Genomic DNA, 21,739 nt, shown 5'->3' on the forward strand with positions numbered 1-21,739 from the left:
AAGTGAGAATAGCTTTGAGTCAGAGCATGGTTTTAGGGACAAAGGAACTTATTTTATCTGTTCATTTCGTTCTGAGGAAATAATCCTGATATCACAGGAAAGAGCAGCCAGGATGAGGCATGACCATGGTTCAGATGACTACACCAGAGAAGCTGCTAGGACTTCACAACAGTTCTGTTCTGTTGAAATCAATTGAAAGCAATATTCATTCCTACTCATCTACATATTTTTCTGATGTTCCTCATTCCTTGCCATGTTTTTATTGAACCATTTTCTTTCTCCCTTAAGAATTACTTTTAATTTTAGTTTTATTGCAGGCCCAACAGTGACACATCCTAGCAATATTTGGTAGTGAGACTCACTCCCTCTTCTTTATTCATGAAGGAGTCTTTACTAGAAATAGAATTTTATTTCACTCACTTAAATATTTTCCACTGCATCCTGCCTTCCCTTGTTTTCACCACAGTCAGCTGTCGTTCTTAAATATGTCTCCTTATGTAACGTGCCCTTGCCCCCAACCTAGACTTCTGTTAAGACTTTAATTTTTGCACTTCTTTGTGACTAAAAGTAGTTCTCATAATATTTTATCCTGTTCAGGGCTAACTAAGCATCTTGATCTGTTAGTCCATTAAATGGACTCTGTGTGGTTCTTCCTTTCACAAAAAAAATTTAAGCAAAGAACTAACATAGTTTGATATATTTTTTAAGTTTTCTCTGGATTTTGCACAGATAACAGCACAAAGGGGTGATGGTAAAAGAAGGAGGATGACTTAACAGTCTATTGCATTAATCCAGAGAGAGAGGATGGGGTCTCTAATACATGGTGGCAGCAGATAGTGTAGTAAGTAATTATTATATTTTATATATATTTGAAAAAAGTGCCAATGGATCTTTTAAAAGAGTAGATATAGGATGTGAGAGAAAAGGGTTTCAAGATAAGCAATTTATATTCTTATGAAAACATAAGTTATGCAGATGTGCAAAGAGTTGCACAGTATATAAAGATCAGTCAGCACATGATTTATGCAAAGTGTTTAATAACAGGTATTGGATTGGCTATCAGGATGGAGGGGTGAAAAGAAGTCCAAAAATGTAAACTGGCTATGTTAAAGAAATAGGTTTCTAACAAGCAGGGATGTCTCACTTGGAGCCTGCATCCCTGGAGTGTTGCAAATCTCCCAACACTGGGAGAGTTTAGTCCAAAGCTGGAAACCACCTGTCAGTCATGAGGATTTCTACATTGCACACTCAGGTCTTGAGTGGAAAGATCAGCAGATTCCCAAAGACTCCAGATATTCTCAGGCTTCTCATAAGCAGATAAAATTGAAGGTGTCTTTGGGTTTTTATTTGAAGTCACCAGGAGGCCAGTCAGTCACAACTCATCAAATTGCTGAAGGGAAAGAGTAAGAACTCTGTGTAATGTGGAAGTGTGGCCATTTTCACTATATTAGTTCTTTGTACTCAAGAGCAAGAGATATCTTTCCATTTTCTGATGTTCTCTTAAGTCTCCTTTTTCAGAGTACTGTAGCTTTCAAAGTTCTTTTACTTCCTTTATTAGATTGATTCCTAGGTATTTCCTTTTTCTGGGTGCTACTGTGAAAGATGTTGTTTCTCTAATTTCTCTCTCAGTGAGGTTGTTATTTGTATACAGGAATGCCATTGATTTTTGAGTGTTGACATTGTATCCAGCTACTGAATTTGACTATTAAATCTAGAAGTCTTTTGGTGAAATTTTGGGGATCTTCTATATATCAGGTCATCTACAAATAATGATAATTTAACTTCTTCCTTTCCTACTCTTATGCCTTTTATTTCTTTCTCTCACCTAGTTGCTCATGTTAGTTCTTCCAGAACTATACTGAATAAGAATGGTGACATAAGGTGGGGGATTTGGCTCAGTGGTTCCACTGCCCACCTTGTGAGCACAAGAGCCCAAATTTGAACCCTGGTACCACAAAAAAAAAAAAATTAGAGTAAAAATGGTAACAGTGGACATCCTTGTCTTGTTCCTGATTTTAAAGTGAAAGCTGTTAGGGTTTTTTTTTCCATTTAGTATGATGTCAGCTGTTGGTTTGTCATAGACAGCTTTTATCAGATTGAGATAAAAACCATCTAGTCCAATTTTCTGTAGAGTTTTTATCATGAATGGGTGTTAGACTTTGTCAAATGCTTTTTCTCCGCCTATTGAGACATTTTTTTTGTCCTTGGCTCTATTAATACAGTGTATTACATTTATTAATTTGAGTATGTTGAACCACCTCTGCATCCCTAGAATGAATCCAACTTGATCATGATGTATAACCTTCGTGATGATTTGCTGCTTTCTGTTTGCCAGTGCCTTACTGGGGATTTTTGTGTCTATGTTCATGGAGATGGGTCTTATTATAGTTCTCTTTTTCGGTTGGATCCTTCTCTAGTTTGAGTATTAGGGTAATGCTTGCTTTCAGGAATGAATTTGGGAATATTGCTACCCTTTTAATTTCTTTTTCTTTATTTTTGTTCTCATTGACTTTATTGGTACATTTTAGGTATATGGTAAACTTATATTCATCATTGGGATCTTGTACCTTTACATGACAGGTCTTGGTTCTCATTTCTTCCCCTTATCGCTGCCCTCCCTTCACCCCCTCCTCCCTTCCCTATTTACAAATACTTTATTTTCATTTTTTCATTTACTCATGTTTTCTTCCTTTTCCCTTATTACCTCTCCCCTACCCTTCCCATTTCCCCTACACCTTTAGCCCTTTTCTTCCTATTTCACATTGTCAATTATATCATTAGGATCTTATGCACCATTATAGTTTTTCACACCAGAGAAAGTATTCAGTATTTATACATGTGTGACTTATTTATTTCACTTAGAAGTATATCCTCAATATGTATCCATTTCCTATGAATGACTCTAATTTCTCATTTATGGCTGAGTACTATTCCCTTTTATAGAAAAAGCCACATCTTCTTTATCCAGTATCCAACTGGTGGGCTAATGGGCTGTTTCCATGTTTTAGCTATTACAAACTGTGCCGCTATAAACATAGGTGTGCATATATCACTGTGATATGATTCTTTTAATTCTTTTGGAAAGATACCCAGCACAGGGATGGCTGAGTCTAAACCTAGTTCTTTGAGGTATCTCCATATTTATTTCCACAGTGGTTGCACCAGTCTACACTCCAATGGGGAAGGGTTCCTTTCTCCCCACAGCCCCACCAACATTTGTTATTGATTGATTTCTTGATAGCAGCCATTCTTTGTGGGGTGAGGTGGAATCTCAGTGTTGTTTTCATCTGCATCTCTCCAATGACCAGTGATGTGGGACACTTTTTCATATATTTACTTGCTGCTTTTACTTCTTTGTCTGAAAAATGTCTGTTCATTTCTGGTGCCCATTTTTTAATCAGGTCTTTATGTTTGGGGGGCTGATTTTTTTTTATTTCTTTTAATTTCATTAAAGAGTTTGAGAAGTAACAGCATTAGGTCTTCTCCAAACTTCCTGTAGAATTCAGCAGTGAATCCATCAGAGCCTGGGCTTTTCTTTGTTGGTTACTAATCACGTCTTCAATTTCACTGACTAATATTGGTTTAGTTAGAATTTCTATATCTTCTTGAGTCAGCTTTGGTAATTTATATATAGCTGGGATCTGTCAATTTCTTCTGTGTTGTCTATCTTATTAGAATACAGGTTCTCAAAGCAGGTACTGATGATCTTCTGGATTTCTGCAGAATCCCAATCAAAATACAAATAGCATATCACACAGAATTAGAGAAAAAATACTAAAATTCATTTGGAACCAGAAGAGACCTAGAACAGCAAAAGGAAGTCTGGGCAACAAAGACAAGCAGGGGGAATCACAACCCTTGACTTGAAATTATACTACAAAGCTACTGTGATTAAAAAAGTAAAACAGCATGATATTGGCAACAACATAAAAGACCCAAGGGGAACAAGGGAGGAGGTAGGGAGAAAGTAAAGAAGGGACAATATTTAAAAAAAGGAATAGAAGGACAAAATGAAAACAATGCTTTTATTAATTAAGGAGGGAAGGAAAGGGAAGGGGAACAGGAAAAAAAGAAGAAGCAAGATACATCATGTACAGGTACAAATTCCTTATGATGAATGCTATCATTGTGTATATCTAAAAATGTATCTATAAATGTTTAGCTTTTTTAAAAAAAGACTAAGAACTCTGTGAGGAATCAGAAAACTTAGCAGTTTCAGTGCAGAGGGCACCAGATGACCCAGACCTGTGAGCCCTGAACACACTGGAGTCTCAGAGCTTCAGTATAATTTTTTTCCATTGTGTTAGGGAAAAAATAACATGAAGATTCTGGTCTCCTCCCACTTCCTATTGAACCCTGCTTGCAATGGCAGCATACCACCCACTCCACTCTTCAGTCACCCTTTTGCATCCTTTCTCAGGAGTAGTCCTAAGACTCGCTCCCGAATCTGCTTGGTCTTGACACCGTAGATGATGGGATTGACCATGGGTGGGAAAAGCAGATAGAAATTGGCAAGAAGAATGTGCACGTGGGGAGCAGCCTCACGAGCCACACGGTGCATGACCGACGAGACTACCACAGGTATGTAGAAAGCTAAGATGGCGCCTAGGTGAGACACACATGTCCCAAATGCCTTGTAGCGGGCTTCCTGAGAGGTAAGCTGGAAAACTGTCTGAAGGATGAAAACATAAGACAAAGTGACAAACAGCAGGTCTAAGACCACAATAAACATGGCCACAGCCATGCCATAGATATTGTTGAGGCGGGTGTCCCCACACACCAGCCTTACCACCGCCATGTGTTCACAGTAGGAGTGAGCAATCACTCGGCCCCGGCAGTAATGGAAGCGTCGGAGCAGAAAGGGGAGTGGAGTCATCAGTGTCACAGCCCGAGTCACAGCAGCCACACCGATCTTGGTGATAAGGGGCCCAGTCAGGATTGTGGTGTAGTGTAGTGGCTTGCAGATGGCTACGTAGCGGTCAAAGGCCATGGCCAAGAGAACTGCTGACTCCATGATGGCAAACGAGTGGAGAAAGAACATCTGGACCAGACAGGCATAGAAACTGATCTCTTGATCTCTAAACCAGAAGATGGCCAGCATTTTTGGCAGTGTTGAAGAGGAGAGGACTAAATCAATAGCTGCCAACATGGCTAAAAAGCAGTACATGGGTTCATGGAGGGCTGTGTCAGCCAGAATGATAAATAGGAGGATGTTGTTGCCAAGCAGGGCCAACGTATAGGCTGAGCAGAAGGGAATGGAGATCCAAATGTGAAGGTGCTCCAGGCCTGGGATTCCCATCAACAAGAAGATCGCTGGGTGGGTCGAAGTCGTATTACAAGCCAACATGGCCACTGGGAATTCTCTTCTTCCTTGTCCGTGTCCACAGAGCCTTTCTAGTATCACCAGAATTACAGTTCTCTGGTTCAGATCCTGATCATGTATGCAGAAGGATTTGGCCTCATTCTCGTTTTTGGTCCTTAAAGGAAATTAGAACACATTCATAATGATCATTGCAAAGGAATTATGCATGATCCTTGCCTTCAAGGCACTTATAAAATCATTGGTCTGTCAGGACATCACATACCAGTAGAGCTAGTATCAAAACTCAGCTTCATTAAGTAATCAAATGGAAAAGGCTTTTCTGTAGCACATGTGGCCAGAACATGTTTATAAAGGATGTAGACTCTTGCTTAAGTCTTATCCAAAACATTCATTGTCTTTCACTGTTTCCCAGTTGCCACCCAGCTCAAACTATTCTAATTTAAAAATAAACCTGCAGCATTAAACTTGGTTGTATGAGAAATAAATAAGCCTACTACCTTCAAAAGTGCTTCTTTACAAGTTCCACAGATCTTTTTATTTAGAGGGGGTTTCTTAGGTCCCTATTTGATTCTCAGAAATGTCTCCAACTAAGCCCTAACTCCAGCTGGTGAGAACAGAAGAAGCCCTTTTGTTCTCCCTCTCCTCACTATAGTTTGACTTCCTTCTCTACAGCTCTCCCCTCACCCAGTTCCTCTCCTAGCTCCCGTGACATTCAGAGGAGATGCACCATCCCTGTCTTTTGTGAGACTGACCTCTGACCTTGTCACTGTTGTTTTTCCATCTTGGATTCTTTTTCATCTCCTTTTCTTCCCCTTTATTACCACTTTCTTTGAAAATATTTATACCTTTTTTTCCAAATATGTTGACCATCTCATCTTTCCCAGTTCCTGTATAAATGTTTTCCTTTGAGGATTTTGAAATAATCTTACAAAACACTTGGCATACACCTGAAACACAGGAAGCAGTAAGTGAATGTGGGTGCTATTTTTTATTAAAATTAAAGATTACTGACAATCATGTGGCTGGAAAATATCAAAGGTAAAGTTGAGTTTTGAAAACTGTTGTCCCCCTTCTTCAAATCTAATGTCTTAAATTACTACACTTCTGCTTCTACCTTGTTCCCCAAGCAGTTCAAATCCAGCACATTCAAGGTACAGAAATGTAATGAAAACTCAGTACCATGCTATAGAGGAAAGTTTTAGAATCTAAAGACTTGGCATTAAGTAACAATTACTATCAGGTCTCTGATGGAAACTAATACTGATGATAGTGTGAAGGCCGAGCCTCCCCACGGGCATTCAGAGAGAGGTCCATTCATATAATCCTTTGTTCCCTGAGTGAGTTAATTCCCTAATAAGAACAACACATGAGGCCACTTATCAGCATCAGGGTGCATCAGAGCAGGAAAGTTGGAGCTGCAGCTCCAGAGCTCAAGAGTTGCCCATCTTTATTCCTTCAGAAAAGAAAAAAAAAAAAAAATCAGCTACAAAACAGCTACAGTGCTCTCTAGTTCATAGAGGTTTTAGTGCCTTATCGGCTGACTGGGACATGGTGAGACAAAACACCAGTGACCCTGATCATGCTGCACATGTGTGGTTAAGTATGTGAAGTCATTCTTATATAACTGTGCCCCGTTATATGCATGTCCTTAACAGTGGAATAATATCCTTAACTGTCCTCAAGTGTACCCCAGTGCACTTATATGTTTCCTAGGCTTTGAGATAGATAATTTTTTTTAAGTTTGCCATTTGTTTTGTTGTTGTTGTTGTTTTAGGGAGTTTTTTGTTGGTTTTTTGTTTTTGTTTTGTACTGGGGATTGAATTTGGGTCCTTGCTCTTGCAAAGCAGGAGCCAGAACAACTGAGCTAAATCCCCGGCCCATTAGACAGATAACTTTAAAGTTTTCCCTTACTCATCTGTCTTGCCTTCCATGACTATTTCACTGAGTTTTATTGTGAGGAAAGATGAAATCATGAGAACAATCCTTATAAATTATGAAGCAGTGTGAAAATGCTATTGGTCATTATAATCTTCCTACAACAAATCTGCCTTTTCTTTTTAAAATGTTTATTTTGAATAACATCCAAATATTTTGAATAATAATATATATTTTGAATGACTATCCTGCATTCCTTGGCTTTATATCTTCTTCTAACACCCTCAATTATGCTCCCCTTCACAGCAAAACTTGCTCAAAATCTGCCACTGAGATAGGTGGTACATGCCTGTAATCCCAGCTACTCAAGAAGCTTAGGCAGAAGGATGGCAATTTCAGGGCCAGGCTAGCTACTTAGCAAGACCCAGTTTAAAATTTTTTAAATTAAAAATTAAAAGGCTGAAGACACAGCTCAGCTACAGGACATTTGGTTTGTATCATGCAAGGGGCCCTGGGCTCATTCTTCAGTATCACCAAAGAATTGCTAAGCTATTTTGAGGCAGATTTAAAAGTTCTGAACTCCTATTGCACAGTACAGTGGCATAAATATTGATAATGTACCATATATTTAAAAAGGCTAAGGAGGATTTTTGCATGCTTTCACTTAAACGATAAATGTTTGAGAATATAGATATGTTCACTGATTTGAGCATTATACAATGTATACGTGTACTAAAACATCACATAGTATCCCATAAATTTTATTTTTGTGTGTTAGTTAAGTTTTAAATTTTGATTCTGTGCTTTTTCTCTCATTTAGTTTTCAATCCCTTCTGACCTACCTTGCACTTCTACTGCTCTCCTTGTAGTAATGTCTTTATCTTGTCATTTCTTCTTTTACCCTCCCTCTCTTCTCCTCTTGGATGCTCTTTTATTATCCTCTTACATTTCTCTCCATTCTCTCCTTGATTTCTCAATATTTACCATCTATGTTCAGAAAGCTCTCAAATGTGTGCCTTCTACTGAGTTGGAGACTACTGTGTCCTACCTCCTATTCTACATCCCATCTTATTTGCAATGTCTCACAGACATCTCAAATAAAATATGGCTAAAACAAGTCTTATTTCTCTACCAACCACTTCTCCATGCAGTGCATATCATAACCCTGGGCGTAATCCTGATTCAACCCCCTCCCTCTTCCTTGATATCCAATTCGTTAGTAAAGATGGTCAACCTACAAAATATGTTTCAGTAACCAATTTTCCTTTTCCTCTGTCGGCACTTTTGGTTTAGTCTGGTTTGAGCCCGGGTCTTACTATGTAGCCTGGACTGGCCTTGAGCCTCAATCTTCCTTCCTCAGCCACGCAAGTGCTGAGATTAGTACTCACATTTAAACTGTCGTCTTTCATCTGGACAACAAAAACTTCCTACCTCATGCTGTGGCATATGAATATTAGGTCCTGTATAATAATCCATTCTCTGTATTACAGCTTAAAAATACCATTTTAAAAGGCAAATTATACCACACTAAGTTTTGGCTGAAACTTTCATGGGTTATCACTGTACTTAGGATAGAATCCATACCCTAACCCATTCTTCAGCCTTATTCCCTTCCACATCTCCTTTCATTACACGCCAGCCACACAGCCTCCTGCCAGATTCTAAAGCTGATGAAGCTCTTTCCAAATCTGTGATGATGGTTCTCAGCCCTGGCTCTGGTTTCTGTCTCACACTGAATTCTCTCTGTTCCCTCTGTGTCTTCCCTAATTCATGTCTATCTCTTGCCTGTGCCACTATAAAAACCTCTGTAGTTTCTACCCACATTCAACTTGTCTATTACAACATGAAAGACCATATATTTTATTTCCCTTCTGAAAATTACTGGAAATGGAATGGGATTGCATTCTTACAAGAAAGAAACACTAAATATGATTCAAAATGTCTTCTCACTTAAATATAGTGGCCTCACTCCTACCATTTCTCTAAATATTCATTCTAGTTTCAACAACACTGGCTTATCTGCCATTTCCTGAAGGAGCCATGCTTGCAGATTGTATTATTTATATAGAATTCTTTCTGGTCCTTCGCATATGTGGCCAAGATCCTGCCTCTTTCTTGGCTTCTGCCCTCTTAGACTCATCCCAGCAGAGATGCTCAATCATTTCAATGAGGATTTACTAATATACAAATCAAATAACACAGCAAGAGTACAGATTGTGATACCTTTCATGCGTCTGTCCATTCATTGGGCTGTGAGTGTGTTAAGCACAAGAGCTCTACTTCATATTCAGGCTCTACTGAACAAGATTGGTCCAGTTCACTTTTTAAATGAATGCATCAGCGACTGTTTTCCTTTAAAAACTTGCTCCCCCTCCCCACTACATAATGCAGCAACATCTGAGTCAGGCAGATTTTCTTTCACAGATAGAAATGCTACATCATCTTTTATTCTTGTTGCCTAGATCAGAATAAAAGCTATCTTCCTAATGGAAACCCCAAATTCAAGGATAAGGTATATCTGTGTGTTTTCTCCGGTGCTTAGCTTTGAGGTATGCATCACAGAAGCCCCATGATGACAGGGCTATGCTATTTTTTTTATTTATTCATTGCGGCCATATTTGTGACCACCATATTTGATAAATAGCTCTTGAAAGAATCAATGCATGTCTGCCTCCACATGTTGTCACACGTATCCTAAGTTAATGTGCTTCTCCTGTTACAAGCAGGGCTCTCCTGTTCTCTGTGTGGCTTTGACCCCTTATTTCCTGTGTCAAATTCCTGCTGACCACCACTGACCCCCCAGTTTTCTTGCCTTCACAGTTCACTCTCTAGGCTTGCCTGTTTTGTTTAGAATGCCTAGAAATCCATCAACCTTTCTCCTTTCTGGCTTCATCTAAAACATACCGCCCCTTCCATCCCCTTTCCTACCCAACACATTTGAATCAGATTGGCCTGAGTACCTTGTGCTGTCCTTATGTGTCATTGCCCTGTGTTTATTTCCTGCCTTCACAACCAGATGCCAGAAAATGTCCAAAATGCACTAGAGGTCCATACCTAAAGAGTATCCAGTCAGTGCAATTCTTAAAACATTTTTTCAGCAAATCTTAAAACCATGGTCTTGGGGAAATTGAGTCACCAAATTATCATAGAGGAAGTGAGCAGCTGATCTTAGGATTAAATTTATAGTTTTATTCCTACTCCAGGATTCTGTCTATAGGGCCACAATAAGAAGATATAGCTAGAGATTGCTGAAACCTTTATTAAGAGAGTGTACCTGGACTGTTCTTGCTACCTCCTTAAGTTAGCCTCTTTTCCTGTGCTGAGCATCTGTAACTGAGGTATAGCCAGAGTATAAGGTAGAAGGCAAGTGAGTAGCAGTGAGGATGAATGTGATTAATATGGTCTCGGTTATCTGGCTAGGGTTTTCTAGCAGTAGTCTCTCTATCATAAAACAGAAAATGGAGCATAGGATTTGGAGGCAAGAAAGATATTTTTCAAATAATTTTAAGATGGAAGGCTCTGCAGCTTGTAGAAAAAGCATTTGAGAAGGGGTTTTTTAACTCTATGCTAGAAACATACAAGTATGGGAATATCAAAGGAGTGAGAAGTGGTATAACCCCTTCTAAGTTGTTTGGGTGTGAGAGACACAGAAAGCTAGACTCTGCTCTATCATTCCATGGCACATCCCCTGGCCAAGCCTCAAACTTTGAACACACTTCTCCCCTCAGCCTTTATGTTTTCCCTCTAGGAGTTACTATTTTCGATCTTATTTCTCCCGATATTCTGATTATTCCAAGTTTCACAGGTATTCCTCATTCACATGCCCTGGCTCCTTTCCCTTGACCTGTGTCCCCCAGTAACTCTGTTCTAGCTCCCAAGGCATCAGATGATCCCAACATAAGTCCCCCTTGCTGGTCTGCTTGTCCCTCATCCCGTCTGCGCTCACCACCTTATTGTGCCCTCTGTATTCCTGGTCTTCCTTTACCACTGCAGCCCATTGTGCTCTCACCTGTCAGCATGAGACTCAACTTATTTTCTGTAGGCTTCAGGGAAAATGGGTACAGTTATCCTCTCTCCATGAGAGGAGAATAGAAATGATGAAGTAAGAAAGGGAGGATCTATCTATATCTTCAGCCAGCTACTCTTCTCCCAGAAGAAAAACAACAGGCTCTGTCTCTGAGGAACATCCTAAAGAGGCCCCAGGATTGTCCTAGTCTCTGGGGACTTCTGCGCCCCAGTCTTCAGTCTTTGGGGATTTCTGTCTCTGGCTTCCTACAGACCCTACTCCTTCAGCATTCTGTGGGGTTCAGTTGTGCTCCCTAGAGGTAGCATCGTGCCTGTCCACCCTTGCCTCCTTCCCTGCGGTGCCTACTGGAAGCTATAGCCTCCTTAGAAAAACGCAGACAGCTGCCTGACTGTGTGGTTGTTGACTGTGCCTTGGAAAAGGTTACTGATTGGGACCCTTGGAAAGTCATAATGAAGTCAAGGTTATGCGTATTTTGTTTGATTTGAGGTTCATACTTTTGTTTTGTTTTCTGCATTGAGCTATAAATTAAGAATGTGGGTAAAAGACATAGATTTGAGTCTCAGGTTACAACCTTAATGGAGAACTTAAGTTCTGCACATTGGTTGTTTCCTTATTGTGAGGATAATAATCTCACAGTTCCTCCCAAATTACAGGATTTTGAGGAAGGTTCAATGAGATAATTGTAGAGTAAGCAGCAGTCATTAAGACACAATAATCATTAACCTTTAATGAACAATAATCATTTAACCTTAAACACTGAGGTATTAGTGACTCCTATTATGACTGGTAGAGCTTGCTATTCTGTCTGAATAGGGGTAGTCAGCTTTTCAGAGAAGCCTCCATGCCCTTTAAGATGACAACAATTTTCCTTGAGGCATAGCAGCAGCTCCTACTGAAATTTGTATTTGGTGTTTTGAATCCTGTTCACATCCCCTCCCTTCCTACATTAAGTCCCCATTAGGCATCCTAACCATTGTCTCTCAAGAATAAGAACACATCTCCCATCTGTAGTCTTCAGAACAAAATGGGTTGAGATAGGGCTTTTGCACAGGGCTTGCATTATTACTGTCTGTTAGGCTTGATCAATACATATTATGCTAAAGTCACCATGCTGACTTTTGCAAAAGATCTATCCCCCTTTTTCCTATTATCTGTCTTTTATTTTGCTCTTTATTTATATTTGGGGTTTTCCATATAAGAGATATTTAATTCTCATATTCAATCCTGTGTGTATGGTTTATTTCACTTAACATTATGGTCTTAAGGTGCATCCATTTTCCTACAAATGACATTGAGTATAAATAGCACATTTTCTTTGTCTATTTATCTATTGAGGGACATATGCCTGGCTTATTTCACTTAATGTAATCTCCTCCAGTCCTGTCTGTATTGTGAGATTTTTCTTTTTATGGCTAAGTAGTATTCTATTTTGTATATATCTTACATCTTATCTACTCATCCACTAATGCATATGTTGGTTGATTCTATATTTTTCCTATTGTGAATAATACTGCAATGAATATGTGAGTACAAATTCTTCTTTGGGGTACTAGTTTTATCTTCTTTGGTTATATAATGACATTTGCTGGATCATATGGTAGATCTATTTTTATTGCCAGTTGGGGTATCTCCAGAGGGGCTAATTGGTTCCAATACTTGTTTCAATCAGCAACCAGAACACAATTGTGTCCCATCATATCATAAGCTTTTTTTAAAAAAAAGTACTTTTCTTTCTAGTCTATCCAATTATTTCTTATATCTATTCCAGTTACTATTCTCATCTCTTTCCTTTTCTTCTCCTCTCCCTCTACTGTCCCCTTCTTGTCTTTCCTGTTTAATCTCCCCCACTCTATCAAATTCTCAATGATTAGCTATCTAGTATATAAGAAAAAAATGAGAAGATGTGTATAGGTGCGGGAAAGTGGGAAAAGGGTGTTTGCAGCAGAAGATGTGGGGTGAAGATGTGTAAAAGTTCTGTACTACTATTATTTGATCAAATTTACTCCCCATATTTGCATATGGGGAATGATTGTGTGTTATCAATGATTAGAATTGATTTATCATTCTGTCGTGTACCTTTAGGTTTTTTTGGAAGAACACGCTTTGCATACAATGATTTTTAAGGACCCTAGCCATCATATCATTGCCAAAGCAGCCTGACACCACTATCAATTCTGGATGATCTCAGCTGATTCAATTAGTATCTGTATAGGGCATCTGAGGAAAGCATGAGATCCTAATACTAAACATGAGCCATGCAATCACATATCTGTGGCAGGCTATGAGTTACTAAACCCCTCCCCACCTGTGTTTTGATGTTCCTGGGTAGAACCCGGGTTTTCACCCTCATTTATGAGTTGGTATGTGCTCAATGGCTTGAAAACTCCAAGACATCCTTTCTTTCCCTTTCATCCCATCAGTCTTCATTTCCCACTGTTGAAAGTAGCCACATTTGAGTCTTCCAATCCATCTGACCTTTTTATGATCAGTTTTACCTTTATATTGTCACACAGCAAATCAATAGAAATTAGGCCACAGAGGATTCACAGGCAAAAAGCAGAAGGCCATACATGTCTGGTCATTTGTCTTCACCGTGGAAAGTTCTATAGCCAGGCCACTCTGCCCAAGCCCACAGCCTGGACATTACTGAGTCCTACAGAAGTGAACAGGTTATTTTGAAACTTGGTGATATTACTCTTTGAATCATTTCCCAGTGCCCTGTCATCTTCTTGTCCTGGAAGCTTTCCATGAAATCTAACTCCAATATCTGCTGCTGCCATCCAACTATGATATAAGGATGAATCCAGGCTGCTTCATCTCTCAGGGCTTCCTAAGGTTTAGACCAAGGCAGTGAGATCTTCTCTATACACCATTCCTTGCCATGCAACACACAAACCACAGCCATCAGAACCCCAGCCTCTTTCCTGCTCATGGGAATTCCTGGCCTGGAAGCAACCCACTTCTGGATTGCGTTTCCCTTCTGCTCTGTGTATGCCCTGGCAGTGTTCAGCCATACAGCAGTGCTGCTGGTGGTGCATTCAGAGCCACCCTGCACCAGCCCAGGTACTGGTTCCTGTGCATGCTGTCCAGCATTGACCTGGTGCTCTGCACCTCCACTGTGCCCAAGGTCCTTGCTGTCTTTTGGGAAAATGCTAAGATTGACTTTTGGGCCTGTGCTGCCCGGATATTCTTTACCCATGACTTCTCAGCTGTTGAATCTTGCATTCTTCTAGCAATGGCTTTTGATCTCTACTTGGCTATCTGCTGGTCACTCCACTGTGATTCACTGCCACCTCCGGAGTCTGTGGGGAAGTTGGGGGCTGCTACTCTGCTCTGTGGCTTGGGGCTCATGACCCCACTCACCTGCTTACTGGCAAGGCTGACCTACTGTAGCTGAGTGGTGGCTCACTCCTATTGTGAGCACATGGCTGTGGTAAAGTTGGCTTGTGGAGATACATTGCCAAACAACAAATATGGCATCACCACTGCCACATTGGTGGTGGGCACTGAGTCCATCTGCATGCCATCTCCTGTGCACCCATCCTCCAGGGTGTGTTAAGCCTCTCCTCCAAGGAGTCAAGGGCTAAGACTTTTGGCACTTGTGGCTCCCAGTTGAGTGTCATCCTTCTCTTCTATACAACAGGACTCTTCTCATTCTATACCAGGGCTTCGGTCAACATGTGCCTAAGTACATCCACATCCTCCTGGTTGACCTCTACCTCACTGTGTCACCGATGCTTAACCCCATCATCTATGGGATGAAGACCAAGCAGATCTGGGACAGAGACCTCCGACTGCTGAAGAGGGGCTCTGCTCCACCATAATGGCTCTGATACCACCCCCTGCCCTGGCAAACCAGGTCCTTTACCCCCTAATCCCTTGGGCAATGTATATGAAGCCCATGGCTCCCAGCATGATGGGAAGACAGAAATCAACACTCAGTGGTACCCTTACTTTGATTAGGAAGTATATCAGGTCAGATGGCTGAAGAACCACCAGGTGTTCCCATCTGTGATGTAAATATGGCTACAAAGCTCAGGGAGTCCTTGTCTCAAAGGAAATATGGCTATCAGACTGATGTGGGCTTCCTGGAAATGCCACTCTGCTGTCTGATACCACTCCTACCTTCCAAGAGGCATTAATAAAATGACGAAGATATAGTTAATCTACATGACAAGGAAAAATAACCCTCATCCATAGGCTGTTGTTTATACCAGTTGTTAATTCATTGCTTAGTAATATTCCATTATATGAGCATCTCCTAGCTGAACTATCTTCCTTTGGACTTCCAGATTATTTCCCACTTTGGGTATTACAAATAAAGTTGCTATGAGTATTTCTTACCCTAGAAGTAGAATTTCTAGATCAGAGAGTAGGGTATATATGTGACTCTAGAAAAACTCAATAAATGGTTTTCCAAAGTAGCTGTACCATTTTATAATCTCACCAATAACTTATAGGTCCAAATCTTGGTCAAATTTTGATATTGTCATTTTTTTTTCATTTTAGCCATTCCCATGAGTATAAGCAAGCAATTAGTTATGGTTCAACTTACATTTTTTCTAATAAATATTGATCTTCAGTATCTTATGTGCTTATTATTTTTGTGCAATTTTTAAGTCTTTTGTCCATTTTTAATGTGATTTTGGTTTTGTTGATTTATTCTCATTGTTTATAGAGTCTAGACACAAGTCAGATACACATAATAAAAATATTTTGTCCAACTTTGCCATCCATTTTATTTTCTTACCAACATCCATTAGTTAGAAAGAAACTTTTAGCTATGGTGTATAAATCAAGTTTATTCATGGTTTGTACTTTATTTTACAAACTTAAGAGTTTTGTTAGGTCTGTGGTTTAATACAAATAGTATTATATGGTGTGAAATAGAACAAGATCTATTTTTCACATATGGCTATCTTATTGCAGAATTACTTTTGACATATTTTTCTTTGCCAGATTGAATCATATTGGCAACTTTATCAAATCAGAAAGCTTTATGTGTGAATATATTTCTGGACTTTTCGCTTTCATTAATGTCTGTACTGGTGTTAATATAATACTGTCACGGTTATTACAGTAAGTCTCAAAACAAAGATATAGGAGTCCTGCCACATTGAATTTCCACAGTGACATTGACTAATCTGCTCTTTTTTAATTAAGTTTATTGGCACATTTTAGGTATACAATATAATGATATTCGTCATTGGGAATTTGTACCTTTACTTGATGTATTTTGGTTCTTATTTTTTCCCCATTTCCCTGCCCTCCCTTTAACCCCTCCACAGCTTCCTATTTACAAAGGCTTTGTTTCTTTCCTTTTTTCATATAAATAAGGGAAAAGAATATTTGGTTTTCTTTTTTAACATCATTATTAAGATTATAATTCAAATACTATGCAATTTATTCATTTAAAGTGTAGAGTTTGATGGTTTTACTATAACAAAGAAACATGCAGCTAAGACCAAATTAGTTTTGATCACCTGAAAGATAAGCCCCATATTCTTTCATTTTCATACCTTTTCCATTTATTCCCCAAAATTCTTAAACAACCATTAAATGACTTACTGACTTTTTAGATTTACCTAATCCAGACTTTTATTTAATTGGAACGATATGTGATATTTTGTGACTAGTCTCTTTTACTTAGGGTAATGTTTTCTTGGTTTATCCACATTGTAGGGCATATCCATTATACCTCAATAGCATTCATACTACATAAACCACATTTTGTTTGTCCACTCATCAGCTGATGGCTTTTAAAGTTGTTTCCACCTTTTGAACAGTATGAAAATGTGGCTATAACATTTGTGTGCAAGTCCTTGTGTGGCTACATGCCTTCATTTCTCTTACATGTATACTTAAAAGAATTATTGGTCATATTGTAAGTCTTTGTTTAGCCATTTGAGGAACTCTCAGAGCTTGCTTAGAGCAGCTGTATAAGAACTCCAGCATGTGCACATTCGAACATGGGGAGCAGTCTCTCTTAACCACTTGTACTGAACTATAGCTGACGTGCACAAAATTATGCACAATTTGTGTTTGGGTATATACACACATCTGTTTGATCTCTGTTTCTGTTAGATATTGTTCTCATAATTTTTTATAATTTCCCTTTTACAGTTATCAGGATTTCTTGCCTCATAAACTATATTAGAAAGTAATCCTGTATACCCCACTTTCTGAAAATGCTCGTTAACATTTGTTTTGTTTCCTCCTTAAGTATTTAGTGAGGTCATTTCATGACTCCCAAAGAGAACATGCTATATTTTCGCATGAGTAAAATGGTGTTTCTATAAGCCTGAAAAGTTCATTAAAAAATAGATCAGTAGTTGTAAGCTCATACATCGAAAATGTCTCCTCTCCAGCTTTTAAGGTCACATACTTTCATTATCAGAGAATTCAACATAAATAACTTATTGAATCTGCACATATGGTCATCTCTATATTTCTGACATCCTTAAAATCATATTCAGGAAGCCAGGTGTGATAGCACACACCTATAATCCCAGCCACTCAGGCAGGGCCAGCCTGTGTATCATAGCAGGACCCTGTCTCAAAATGCAGTCTCCACTCTGTAGGAAATTAGTTTCCTTAGAGGCTACAGTTGAAAACCTCTGCCTTTTGAATCATGTTTTAAATTAGTGTAGGCAATTGAATGGCATGAAGCTATTGTTTACTTTTTGCACACTCCAGATGCCATCAAAATTAGCCAATCTACATAATCCTTAAGATTACCATGTCCTCAGGCCAATCAAGCCTCATCTCTCCTTGCATCTGTAGCTCATCCTAACTGAAAATGGGAAATCAATAGTAATAATACATCACATATGATAGGTGTTATCCTCATTCTGTTTACCATAAACAATGGTCTCTCTCGCTTTCCGACTGCTAGATAATCTAATAACTAATTTCGACCCTGGGAGTTTGATTTCAAGGACAATTTTCTCTGTCCGCTCTCTTTGCTTGGTTTCCCTTGAAAATAGAACCTGAAGCAAAACCACATGTGCAAACACTATATTGGAGAATATAATGTCTCTCCAGGAATGAGGGCAAAGGTGAGAAGGCCAGGAAGGAGTGTGTCACTGATCTGCCATCAACTTAGCACTCATTGATTCCTCAGAAGGCCAGCTGTCTTCCAAAGGGCTGCATGGAGCACCTGCATCATGACACAAACCCTGTGGGAGAAGAAAGGTAATTTATCTGGTTGGTTCTTACTTTGAATTGTTTAAGCCCATGCCTACAGTGAATTAATTCTCTTGTACTTCCAGTTTAGAAATCTGTCAGCATCTGGACAGGTGCTATATTTTAAGCGATAAGGAGCCTCAGAGTTAGAGCTTAAGGACATGGTTACCAACTGAATGTTTAGGTTCTCCAACCCCAGAAAATCTTGTTTTCGAGGCCTTAACTCTCAGTATGACTATATGAATATAAAGCTTTTGCAGACTTTGCTGAAGTAATTGGAGTTATACTAAGTCATGAGATTAGTGTCCTTGTAAGAATAGACACCAGAGAACTTACTGGTTCTTTCTCTTTCTACCACTTCAGGACAAAATGCAAGCCAGGAAAGAAGAACCAGAACCCAGTCACTGGGTACCCTGATCTTAGACTTCCATCATCCAGACTGTGAGAAGACAAATTTCAGTTATTTAAGTCACCAAATCCATGGTATTCTCTTGTGGCAGCCTAACCAGTTTGATACAAATGTACAACAATGCAATCAAGGGTATGGGGTGCAGTGGTTTTAGGACACATGAAGAACAAAATAAGATGGGGTCTGCTCACTGTAGCAGACTCTGTAGTCAGCAGCAAAAATGGAAGCACAAACAGGAGAAAATTGGCTCTACAACCTCAAGAACATCACAAGCAACTCCTAGGGGACTCTAGCTGCCTGGATAGCCATCAGGGGAAGTGTATGAATCCAGGTTAACACAACTGAATTTGGTACAGTGTGTAAACAGCCAATGACACTGAGAGCGAAAGACCCAGTAAGTAATAGAGCAAAGCAAGAGAATATGACATCTAGGAGGAAGAGTCTAAAGTCTTAGAAGGCAAGGGGATTGACCAGTTGTGTCAAATGCTGCAGACAAAACAGTGAATGGAATGGCAGGTGGAACTGTCAGCATAGCATTCATTGAACTTTGATGAGATATTTCAGTGGTATTAAGGGCCCAACAGCCTATTTACTAAGAACACAAGAGAAAAGGAAAAAACTGGTGGCAATGAATATAGAACATTCTTTTTTCCCCAACTTTATTGAGGAATTTGAGTTTTATTGTAGGTCTTCAGAAACATGAGGATTTAGCAGGAAGATCAAAGCTGAAAAATTAATGGGGCTTTGCCTCCAAGTTGCAACATTTATCAAACCCTCTTTTGAGGGATGAAAATGATGCTGGTGCTAACAGGAGTATAGTTCTCCTGAAGACAAGGGAACAGGTGAAACCTTATTTGTTTCCTACTACATTTGGTCTCTGAGGTCTGTTAGGATCCTTGCACTTACAGGGACAGTCGTATAATCCAACCAGTGAGGTACTGAAATGTGCAACATTCTAATCCAAGTCACAATAAATCAAACCATTTGGAGGTACAATTTTGCATGTATGTGAGTTTCTTCCTTTTCAGGAGGGCAAAGATGACTAAAGCAGTGCCCTCTATCTAAAGGCAAAGGCTAAAATTGGCTTTACCAACCTACATGATTTCCCGGGATATAATTGCTCACTCAGAGTTACAGGGGTCACATTTTCTCCAAAAAGTCAAGATGAAGATTACCAATTAAAATAAATCAATTAAAACTACCATAAGGAAGAAAAGATAGAAATGAAGGACCTGACAATTGAAGATGTTAAAGCTTTAAGAATTCCTTTCATTGTCTCTTGCATGGGAAAAGATCAACCATTAAGCAGTTGCTAAATATTAATTGACCTGTGACTGAATTTCAGATTTCAAAGGTGAAAATTAAACTTCATGTTGCAGAGAACTAGGCATGGTGACAACCTCAGATGTTTGGGACCCAGAGAACAACTTATGCCAACAATTACACCATTAAAACGTCTTATTGCATTTCTTGGTATTCTTTTATACATGGACCTATTTAATCCTCACAGCAACTTTAAGGGGTTGAGAAGGTGGGGAAAGTATGCTTACAGAGAAATTAAGAAACTACTCAAGATTAAAGACCTAGTTGGAAGTAGAGCTGAAATCTGAAAACTGAGCTACATCTCAGACTCCCAAAAATGACAGGTGTCTCCTTCTTAGCACAGTTTTAAAAACAGAATTGAGCAATTCTTTATACCAACCTAAGAACAATACAACTTCCTAGTAAGGCCTCCCACGCAGTGGTAAGATCCAGGTATGCAGCCATCAAATTATCCTTTCTCTTTTATGTTCTTTCCTATGTCAAGTATGCAACTGGTGTATTTCTTTATCTCTCATAGGAGGGAACATAAAAGGCAGAAAGGATGAATTTTGCATTCACTGTAACTTCACATTAGAGTGAATTCACAGCAATTACTCACTTGCTCAACTTCTGTAGGCTTCCATTTTTCTTTTACATGAAGGGGGGAAAAAATCACCCTTTGCCTTATAAGGGTCTGTTAGAAAATCACATGCTCCAAAGCCAATCCAAGAGCAATGTAGATTAATCTGCTTGGAAAGACTTGGCATAACAAACTTGGGATATGGATCCTGGCTTTTATACACCTTCTTGTCTTCCCCTGGACCATCTCCTACCCCATCTCTTCACTGCTAGTATCCAAGACTAGCATAAAGCTTTCTACAAATTTTATTCGCTCTAAAAACATCTATGGTAAGTTAGTCACTCATCTTCCAGTCACCAAGGAACCCCACCCGGCCCTACAGTAGCACAGATTCAGTATTCTGTTCCCTTAAATCAGAACAAACCTTGATAACTGGAATCATGGATCTGTCTCGGACCACATTTAGATCACCCTTCCAGAACCTGAAGTCCTTGGAAGACTTAGGTTACGAATAATAAAGCCAGTTTTTGTGCAGCAGTATAACTGAACAAAATCTTTGCACTTTCAGCCAGCCACTCAACATTTGGCTTTTCCCTCTGAAAATCAAAGCCACCTATTATTACAAATTAAATATGTTAATGGTACTAGTTACAATAAATGTTCTCATCCATTTAAAGCTTAGTAAAAATTATATAAGCAAGTGTGCTTACCGTTTGCCAGGAAATTTTCCTTTCACTCATTTAACATATAAAAGGTTTATAATATTCTAAGCCATGTTGAGCTCTAGAACTGAACAAGTCCAAAAAAGTCCTCATGGTGTTTGAAATGAATTTGGAAAATAGGCATTAATCAAATGGTCACACAAGCACACATAAAATGGACTCTCTGAAGGTGAATGTAATGCTTTGTATACATTGTATAATTAAATATTCACATTTCCACAAAGTAGGTATTTCCATTTATGAGGAAATGGAGATTCAGAGAGGTGAAGTAATTAAAAGGTCACACAGCTAGTATGGGATAGAAAGAGACTGTGAA

At 39.2% G+C, this 21,739-nt stretch overlaps 1 protein-coding gene and 1 pseudogene across 1 annotated transcript; one reads left to right on the top strand and one right to left on the bottom strand.

Annotated features, from left to right (window-relative positions):
* Positions 1 to 4,396: 4,396 nt before the first annotated feature.
* Positions 4,397 to 5,347, bottom strand: LOC104847672 (olfactory receptor 52K1). Its single transcript, XM_010603156.1, has one exon. The coding sequence runs from the start codon at positions 5,345 to 5,347 to the stop codon at positions 4,397 to 4,399; it is 951 nt and encodes a 316-aa protein (XP_010601458.1).
* Positions 5,348 to 14,106: 8,759 nt separating this feature from the next.
* On the top strand, positions 14,107 to 15,049 carry LOC104847760 (annotated as a pseudogene).
* Positions 15,050 to 21,739: the final 6,690 nt, after the last annotated feature.

This window comes from Fukomys damarensis, unplaced genomic scaffold, assembly GCF_012274545.1.
Source record: "Fukomys damarensis isolate Sample0158 unplaced genomic scaffold, DMR_v1.0_HiC HiC_scaffold_16, whole genome shotgun sequence".
NCBI lineage: Eukaryota > Metazoa > Chordata > Mammalia > Rodentia > Bathyergidae > Fukomys > Fukomys damarensis.